Source organism: Polyodon spathula, chromosome 4, assembly GCF_017654505.1.
Source record: "Polyodon spathula isolate WHYD16114869_AA chromosome 4, ASM1765450v1, whole genome shotgun sequence".
Taxonomy (NCBI): Eukaryota; Metazoa; Chordata; class Actinopteri; order Acipenseriformes; family Polyodontidae; genus Polyodon; species Polyodon spathula.
In genome coordinates, this window is record NC_054537.1 from 36,694,574 (window position 1) to 36,704,988 (window position 10,415).

The 10,415-nt window shown below is 34.7% G+C and overlaps 1 protein-coding gene across 1 annotated transcript; it reads left to right on the forward strand.

The window, feature by feature from the left end:
* The first annotated feature begins 1,406 nt into the window (after window positions 1-1,406).
* LOC121313929 (G2/M phase-specific E3 ubiquitin-protein ligase-like) lies at window positions 1,407-9,852 on the forward strand. Its single transcript, XM_041246706.1, has 4 exons — window positions 1,407-1,522; window positions 5,807-6,051; window positions 6,499-6,589; window positions 7,664-9,852. The coding sequence occupies exons 1-4, from the start codon at window positions 1,407-1,409 to the stop codon at window positions 7,947-7,949; spliced, it is 738 nt and encodes a 245-aa protein (XP_041102640.1). The 3' UTR covers window positions 7,950-9,852.
* The last annotated feature ends 563 nt before the right edge of the window (window positions 9,853-10,415 follow it).

The following is a 10,415-nucleotide window of genomic DNA, read 5'->3' on the forward strand; positions in this document are numbered from 1 at the left end:
CTATCAGCAAGGGTGGTGAGGGACTTAAAGAGTGATATGACCTTTAAAAATCCCAAACATAATTGGATACTGTATGGAAACTACAAAAAAGCAAGCATTACTGTAAACTTGCACTAATGATGTGATATTTAAATGTATTTCATTGACAAATACACCCAAGAAGAACATTTATAATATTTTGTATTTGTTTTAAAATTTTAAAATTTTAAAATGCATTTAATTATGCAGAGCTTTCCAGTACAGGAACAGTGCGCTCGTAGTACTGCATACATTGCTGTCTTAAAATAGACTTATTTTATGCTGGAAAAGCGTACTTCTTTTACAGTACAATTAGCCATACACATTTGCTGGTATTTATTGTAAACACCATGTAATACTGTGACTTCACTAACTGCAAATGAAATGACATGTCAGTTTCAAATATTGTAAAATAATCAAAATCAAAAGGATAACTTTCGTTGAACTTGATTTTTCTGCACAAGGGAATATTATTGTATCAAAGTTTTGGACTAATACTAATACTACTAAGGGAAATAAAAACTACTTACCATGAACAATGGAAATTTGAAATTATTTCAGACATTTTAAAGTTGTTACAAAACACGTATGGGTGGCAGTATTGTTTTAACTACTGAAACAAAGTCCCATCCTGAATTTCAGCAGTGCACCTCTGTTTTGGAACGTAAACAAAGACACATTCAGACAACTAGTCCCGGTAAGCATGTGTGGAGGGGTACATCCCGCCCTGTGTGCGTATTTTTTATTTGTTGTTATTCTTTAAAAGTTTGTTGTGTACTGTTGTTTTAGGTTGTCAAGCAAGAGTTAAATACCTTCCCAGTCAAATCACTTGTGTAGAATACGCCTGAGCCCGACTGTCTTGGCTAGGTGTTCAGAGGAATTGCAATTGCCTATTTTGGCCAGCATGCCTTTTTGTTTTGGGACGTTTTGTTTTGTGCAAACTGTTTATTTGTTATTAAGTCAGCGCATCAGCACTTCAACCCGCTGTATTGTGTCTGTCTCTTCCTGGTCTGATATCAGCACCAAGCCATCCTTGTCACAGCATATGATTCCACTTATGTTTTCTATTCATGTTACACAAAAATGTATCCCATGCTAGATATGTTGTTATACTTATAGGAAAATAAAAGATGCTTGAGGGAGAAGGGGCAAGGGCCTCGCATTGATCAGCACTTCTTATGAAGCTGGTCATGAAATCCAGAGACAGGATGCATGGCACAATTCGCAGGATATCAACACCCTTATTATAGATGGGAGTAGTTCCAATAGGAGCACAGCTAGTGATGAAACCAATGATCCTGGTAAGCCAAGTCCAATGAAGTTGCCTAGGAGAGAAAGGAACTTAAGTAAGCACAAAGCAAAGGTTAAGTGGTCAAGAGCCTGAGAAAATGGCTTGCCTCACAGTTGACATGGATATCTGCTTATTGTTGGAGAAGTTAAGTTTAAAAGTGGAAAATAAGCTGGATAAGTTCAGGGATACCGTCTATGCATATGGGTGTGGGAGGTTTGGAGTAGAAGACAGAAAGCAACGAATAACTAAAGTCCAGATGGCAGCTGGAGATTGAATGCCTGGTTACAGTAAGGAGGCAACTGAAGAAGCTGTGGAGGAAGACCGAAGAAAATCAGAAGGAAGTCCTCAGTCTTTTGCCCCTACCCTGCCCAGGCAGCACTTAGTCAATTGTGCACCGCCCTCTGGGAAGTCCCATCCATGGTTGGCAGTGGCATAGCTTGGATCTGAACTGGTGATCTCCAAGCTATAGGGCGCATCCTGCACTCCGAGCAGAATGCCTTTACCGGATGAGCCCAATGTTTGCCATGCGACGGCATTAGGGGGGCTGCACTTTGGTTGATCCCTGGAGCCAGCATCGCTGCCGTTGTGTGTGCTGGTGCACCAGGGAGGCCGCAGATCCCTGGAGCCAGCATTACACTTCAATCATTAACACTGGGCTATTAGAAAATAAATGTTACCTTGCAGAGGAAAAGCACTGAAGGCTCATATATAACAATGAAGCTACGTCTTGGTTGGTCCCCACTGCTACTATCTCATTTTATCTTGGAAAATTTGAGTATTAGCATGAAGTAAATAACAACTACTCTCATGTAATGAAAATCTAAAGTTATATTTTAATCACTGTCACTCACACCAGCACAGTTATACAATTAGTAGCTGAAGGCGGTTAATTAAAGGATGACTCACAGTCATAAAGCTTTCTGGAATGTTTTATCTCAGTATACTTCAAACACAATAACAGCATTTCCAATAAGCTGAGGCACAGTTTTTTCTTCTGTACAAATACAAATGTATTATTGTTTACACAATAGGAAGATATAGGCACAAAGGGATTCCACAGATTACAACCCATTCATGTATACATTTTTCAAAAGCAAAGACAGAGAGAAACAGGGTCAATGATAAAGACATCACTTCCAAACTGAGATCTTGAAATCTTTTAAAAACAAAAAGATTCTTAAGAATTTCAGCTTTTGCTTAACTTTATTGTTATTATTATAGAACAGCACACTGCTGGCGACAAATACAGTATCATTTTGTTCAGAAGAATGTCCTTAATGAATCTATGATGGGTACTGCTCTATGTTGTAATGGTTTTAATTTTATTGCCTTTGAACAAGAAACATGTTTTTTTTTTTTTTTTGTTTGTTTTTTTACAGACGTAACAAAGAAGAATTTTACAATAGCACACATAAAATTTGCTTTTTTGGATACATCCGTTTTATATACAAATGCATCTCATAAATAAATAGACAATTCATGTAAAATAGCAACACACTAAATAAATGTATTTATTGGTGATTCTTTTGAATGGCCAGTAAATAATGTACTGTCAGTTGCATCGATCGCAGAAGGTGTGTGGCAGGTGTGTGGGATAGGTGTTAATTGGGCCTGCTTATACTGGAGAGAGAGTAGCAGATCTGTTTAGTCACTTTAGCTCAGCAACAGCAATATTTTCATGTTCTGTTGCTTTATTATTATTATTATTATTAATAATAATAATAATAATAATAATAATAATAATAATAATAATAATAATAATAATAATAATTACTGTTTTAGTGTTAGATGGCTCACATGTTGTAAATTTTAAAAAAGGGCCAGCACACAGCTATCTCTTGTTACAGCTTGCCCCTTATAAAAAAGTAGTACACTTCTTAGTATACTTTTAAGTAGAGACCTAAGTAAATAAACGTATACTTATTTTCAAACAAAGTATACTTTGTTAAACTATTTTGGTTGTTAGTATACTAAGTATACTAGTGTACTGTAAGTATACTCATATGTTTTACAAGTACATTTTAAGTCTACAAAAGAGCATCTTAGAGAACACTATTAGTATAGTTAAAGTATTATTTGAATATACTTAGGTATAAAATACTACTTCAAGTAAACTTCAAGTTAACTACACATATATTACCAGTATACCTAAAGTGCTCTTGAAACATACTAATGTACTAAATAGTAATACTTCAAGTAGAGTAAACTAAATTATATAAAATACAATTAGTATACTTAAAGTTCCCTTATAAGTAGGAATCTATTAAATAAAGCAAGTATACTGCAAGTGAGATGAGAATTGTATCAGTTTTCTTTTTAGTTTAACTATCAAGATTTAAAATAAACACTAATGAAATTGAAACACTTTGCTACAGACATTACTATAAAATGAGCCAGTGGTATGATGATAATGCCACACAAACTGCCACCTTAAGTACAGACTCTGATTACTTTTATGTAAAAAATGCATAAGAGTAAGAACATAATGAAAAATCTGTTTTGTTTATGTTTCCTTTGAACCATGTAATTGCATCACAAAGATATACACTTGAGCTGCTGGAAATGTTTGTAAATGATAAAAAAATTAGATTTTTTTATTTAAGTAATTTGGAAGCGCATTCTTGTAACACATTTAATCTGAAACAAAAACACATTGGAAATGTTAAAAAACACAGTTATCAAAAGTTAGCACTTCAAGCACTTCAGTCACAGAATCAAACTCTGTCAATTATAATTTGATGTCAAATTCTTTATCTGACCATGCCTTTGAAATATAAATCCAGTACCAGGGTGATACATTCCCCATTATGCCATTGTTACATCAGTCATCCAGGGCAGAGACTGGTACTGATGCAAACAAAAGTCCAGCCACAGGGAGAACCATTAAAGAAGGTGACAGTGTCCCAACATTGGAAAGAGTGCTTTTGAGCAAGAAACAACAGATTACTACAGGTATGTTTTTTGTTTTGTTTAATTTTGAAAGATGTAGCACAGGGCGAATTATTTAACGTGGATCCTTTCTGGTTTCCTTAATTTTTAACATTGTGTTTTTAATACATAACTTTGGAACTTTGCAGCCAGACTTGCATTAGAAAGTAATTATTAATGTCTTTCTCCCATAGTGTTAATGGTTTTGGAAGCCAATAATGGAAAAAAGGCCTATTGACTAATGTAAGAATTTCTTCAGTTATGAATACATTTCGAACATGTCAGTGGATAATTTGGTACAACTTACGCTTTATAATAAAGATTGTGTATGTGTGTGTGTGTGTGTGTGTGTGTGTGTGTGTGTGACAACTTCCCTTTTGGATTATATTTATTGACATGTGTCATATTTAATGTTCTCTTAAATACAAAATACTTGTTAAGCCTGACTAGTATTTACTGATATGTGAGAACTGTGAGCTTTTGTTAGAAATAACATAAAACTTCACTTGTTTATTATTTAATTTCTACCAAATGTTACAATGTAAAATAATTTATTCTGTTAATTCGTATTTTGCAGGAATTACACAGCACAGCTTTCTCATTGCATTGAACTTGATTCAAGTGATGTGGAGGTATTTGCAGAGCATTATTCTTCTCCCCTACAAAATGGGTATGTTTTTTTTATTCCAATTATTTAATTGATGGTAATGGTCAGCCACAATGACCAGATTGTGTGTCTAAGAAATTAAAAACAATATAGTTAATGCTGTATTCCGCTAGCCATTGATCAGCTCTTTCCTTCAAATTCCAAAGCCCATTGATCCTAAAATACTGATTTGTTAATTAAACAAATCTGCCTGTTTTTCAGATACTGTTCACACAACACGTCTTATCCCTTCCCTCTCTGGATTTGAATTCTCCTAATTCCCCTCACAACTCCCTCTCTCAACTGGTATCTAAAACCTATCTTCCACTTTTGAGAGTCTGTTATTGGAAAAATATTTTTAAAAGGTTTTGAACTGCCAATGTTTGGACCACAGGTTAGAGGTATAAAATTGATTTTTTTTTTTTTTTTTTTTTTTTTAAACATTTTTTTAATAAATTCAAAGAGCTTAGGTTGAAAGATATTTAATTTTAGCTACATGATACAGTATAAAAACAAAACAAAACAAAACAAAAAAACAGCTGAACAATAAATAAAAATGTCAAGATTTAAGTGGGAAAGCAGCAACACCTTTCATATCAGGCCTTATCCAGTTATTACAGCCTGCTTGGTTTTAACTGGGCCTTTGGTTTTGTTGTGGGCCTTTTTACCAGCTCAGTAATCTGGACTGATGTTATACATGTTATGTTTACATCTTATTGCTTATATAGTATGCTCAAACATTATTTCCCTTTGATATAGTATGTGTCTATGATTAGCATCAAATGTTGACTGCTATTGTGTGTTGAATATGTTTGTCCTAATGTGGTAAACACAAGTTGATTGGTTTATAATATTATGTCTTTTAGAGATGAATTGACACTTAAAGAAGTTTTTTGAAAATCTGGCATTGCACATTGATGAAGATCCAAGTTCAACACAGACAGACGAAACGTTTGGGATGGTGCCATTCCAGGATTTAGACGCAAAATTTACAGATCTACCAGCAAAATATCAGTCACGTTCATGGATTTGGTGGGAAAATCAGAAGATGCTGTTGATCAAGGAGGCCCAACTAGAGAATCCCTAAACCTAACAATGCAATGTCTGAAGAACAACAAACTATTTGAGAGCTCCGACAATTCCAAGAACTTGACCTGTGACTCTCAAGGTAATTAGCATTTTTGTAGTGCTTTTCAAAAACTTACAGGAAGATAGGGCTTAATACAGTTATGTGGCTTACTCTATCATGTGGTTTCATTGTATTGCTTAGCACTAATCCAGTGTTAATTTAGGTAAGGTAAGCTAGAATTGCTGCTAATCCATATGTGAAATAAGCCCTGAGTAATGTTGAATTGATTTAATTTTTTTATTTATTTATTTTTTACATTGCAGTTATTTAAAGTGAATGCCTTTGTTTATGTTGAAATCCTTTCAAACGAGATCTTGCATTTGGATTTTCAAAGGAAACACCTCTTTTATGAGTCACAAACCATAATGAAGAAACCTTCAAGGGAAAACAAATAATGCAGTCAATGAAATAAAGCATATTTTAATTAATATGTAATTGGTTAATAGGAATTGTTTTCTTCCTTCTTGTTCTTTGTCTTCGTTATAGCAATGAGGGAAGATGAATACTTCCTTGCTGGAAGAGTGATGGGTGTGTCTTTAGTCCACGGTGGGCCAGCTCCTAAATTCGTTTCGAAGAAGTAGTGTGACTTTACTGCCTGTGATCTTCAACATTCCAATCCATCCATCAGAGACATCAGTGATCCTGAAATAGGAGGTTTGTTTTTGACTTTTGGTGCAAAAAAAAAAAAAACTATACCAAAATACTATGATAGCACACATAATAAGGGCTTTGTTCAGGACGAAATTCTTTCGTTTCAGATGGAGAATGCAGCAACACTAGAAAGTCTGCAGGATGTGACAGTCAAAAACTGTAATATCCTGCAGGCAGCTTACACCTTGTGAAGAGTCTAGAGGTCAGGCAGTTGATTGTCCAACACTGTATTGATTAGTATGTGTTAGGACGTACATAGACTTCACTGGAAAGGGAACTATTGGATGAATCTCCTGATTTGGTTTAGAAAAAATAGGTGATTGAGAATTGTTAATTATTTTTATTTTATATAAATGTCATGTGATCCTGAGAAGGTGGTGTTTAAACCACCTACTAGCATTAATGATGTTAGTGATGTTGTGCTTTTCTTTTCTTTTTAAAACTATTTTTAATACAGGGTTAACGAAGGCGTAAAATCCCTTGGAGTGCTGGATGCCATTATTGCTCATCCTGTACTTGTGAGAAATGCCTTATCCCAACTGTTTGTAATGTCATTCAGTGAATCGAGAAGTAATAGAAGAAAAGATGATGAATGAACAGTTGGTTATTGGAGAGATTTCCTCCTGGATGTGGAAGGTAATTTTATTTTTTTGAATTTGAGTGCTGCATATTTTTTTTTTTCTTTCTGCTGTGATAACAAATGCTGACAGGATAATAAGTTATCGTAAGTTTGGGTTTGTATTTTGCCATCAGCTTTTGAGTAGCTGAGACACAAGCCAGGCCACAGAATGTTTTTGATCAAACCTTCAATAGTACTGACAAGTACTATAAATGTAGTAAACCATTCATAGCTGTTTTTGAAAAAGTTTATATTTACATTTATTAAATACAAAAAATAAATAAAAAAATCTTTGTAAGTTATAGCAAGATAAAATGTAAGAATGATTACACCTAGCTAAATTCTGCTGGATTGAAGTTGTTTGACTTATTGCTGCTACAGGGACTTTAACCTTGTTTATTTTATTTTAGAAGCGTCAACTACTGTGTCATTCAAGCAAATCCTGTCTTTTATTACTGGAGCTGACAAGAAACCACCGCTTGGTTTTCAGCCACCACCAAGCATTGCTTTTCTGCATGAGATAAACACTGAGGGATCTGTGTCAAAGTTTCCAGAGGCGAACAGCTGCTGCAACATTCTGAAACTCCCAATATTGAATTCCTATGTGGATTTTAAGAAGAACATGGACTTTGGCATCCTCAGTTGTCCAGGATTTGGACAGGCATGATTTCACTCTGAACTCTGAACCCTGAACTTTGAATTGAATTCAATTCTCAGACTGCAAGTATGTTTTTCTTTTTATATAATGATTTGGATTTCTTTAAACAGGGAAAAGGCAATACTGTTCAAAAAGTGTTCCATTTAAAAAAAAAGCACAATGTTACATGTGCCAGAAGGAGATGCTGTATAACCTAAAGTATGTTTAAATACTGAAACGGACTGGCCACTAAACATGTTTTAAAAAAGAAAGCACTGTGAATCACAGAACTAAAATTCGAACTATTATTGGACAATTTCATTACGTTACAAATATTGTGTTGGAGTTCAGCTCCACACTGGATGTACTTGTTCAAGTGTATTGTAGGCAAGGGTATCGTGTTGCATGTATTGTAAAGCTGGTGTACAGCTGTCGCAGTACTACACCCCTATTGACAGTACAACGTTACATTTTAGTGCAGATACCCTAGTGCTACAGGTAAACAGAAATGCTCTTTCCAGGTCAGTCTGCAAACAGTTTTCAGATGTCAGTGATCATTTGTTTAAAAAAAAAAAAAAAATATATATATATATATATATATATATATATATATATATATATATATATATATATATATTTTTCTCCTTTTTATGTTCTCACACAGTGTCGGACAGGTGCTTTCTTAATATTTAGGGACAGCTTTTGTTCCAAGACTGACACTGTTATTCTTTTTAAAATGTGTTCAGTGGCCAGTCCATTTCAGTATTTTAACTACCCCCCCTCTTTCTCTCTTGCTTTCTTTCGCTCAATCACGCTGGGTTTATATGCTAGTGAAAATTGCCTTCACTGTCATGACATTTAAGGTGGTATGGCTAGATTAGTTTGAGATAGTTTGGTTTGTTTGAATACAAATGTAACAGTCAGCACAGCATAGTTCCAAAATAGGAATTGTTAAATTAAACCTAAACTAAAAATGCCTAGCCATATTGTTGATATGTAAAATGTTCTTCTTTTTTTTTTAATACTGGGAGACATATGTTGGATTATGTTCAAGGGCATCTTTCAGTAGTAAGTTTCCATCCAGCTGAATAATTCTTTGTAATAGTAAATTAATACTCTGCCCATGAACGATTGATCCACTGATTGTGGACATTTCTTCCTGCTATAAAACAAACTCTATTTGAATTTCTCCTTGCTGTCATGAAGCGGGCAACTTCTATATTCTCTACCCTAAATCTCCCCTGACTCTGTAAGGTAGCCCAAATCGTACTACTCCTCCTCTAAATAAAGACAGTCTGTGAAGGATTGTTTGTACAACATTTAAGATAGATGATGAGTCTGCTAAAGCCATCAACACATCCATGAAAAATGAAGCGCCATGACACCAGCTTATGGCTGCCATCAATGTGCCTGTAAAAGAAAACGACAAAAGGTTATTCATTTTAACTTGCTACTTTTCCTACTGTTTATAATGTAAACCTAATCAGTCCAAACATATACAGTACCCTCCAGAATTATTCATACCCAGACTATAATGGGTTTTAGCAAAATAAATCAGTGTACATTCAGTATTTGTTGCATAAATTAATGAAAACATGACTATTTCCAGACATTCAGTGTTTTAATTTGCAAAAATATATTTGCCTGACATCTTTGCATGTTTTTATAAAAACTGGAGGTTCTAAATTATTCACACCCTAAACATTAAAATGCAATAACTTTAGACAGAAATGTTTTTACGATATATAACACTGATAGTCTTACAATGTTTAATGTTTTCATTTATTTATGCAAAAAATAAAATAAAATAAAATAAAATAATGCACACTGAATTGGGGTATGAGTAATCCTGGAGGCTACTGTATATACACACACACCACAGGTTTGGATGGGAAAAATTATGTATGGACTGACGGGGGAAATCACAGAATATTTGGTTTTCCTTTTCTCTACTTTCTGGATTACTTCATTTTTTTATATTATATATTTTTTTGTGCTTGCACACATACAACTCCTCTTTAAACAATTATGTGCTCTCCCTCATGTCAATCTGTAAATCATGTAGATCACTGACACAAAACACTTTAAGTAAAATACACTCTTAGAAGTTAACTTGCCGGGCCGGTCAGCGAGAACCCCTCACCACAATGTGACTTTTAATGCACAGCTATTTAACACCTGTTACATGTGTGTCTACTGTCCAGTAAAATGTATCTGTCACTGGTTCTTAAACTGACGCAAGTTGAGCTTTGTAAAGACAAGATCCTACACATGAGTGGGATGCAACCTCGATCGATGTGGTGAGACAGCATCCCCAGCTGTACTGAAAATCCTCTTTGAAGACACTCTTGTTGGCGGACAGGTTAAATACTTAAATGCAACACGTGCCAGTGCAGGCCAGGATTGTGCCTTCCTAGCCCAGTAAGGTGCCTGATAGTGGTTCATCTTCAGCCTGTGGCAGGTAGAAATACATGAGATGCGCTTCAGACAACTGAG

Bases quoted from the DNA above. Each gene is read 5' to 3' on its own strand.
- LOC121313929 (XM_041246706.1), top strand. From the start codon at position 1,407: ATGGCTTGCCTCACAGTTGACATGGATATCTGCTTATTGTTGGAGAAG. The intron at 1,523-5,806 runs GTTTGGAGTAGA...ACATTGATGAAG, and splicing joins TATGCATATGGGTGTGGGAG to ATCCAAGTTCAACACAGACA. The intron at 6,590-7,663 runs GTAGTGTGACTT...TTGCTGCTACAG, and splicing joins CCTAAATTCGTTTCGAAGAA to GGACTTTAACCTTGTTTATT.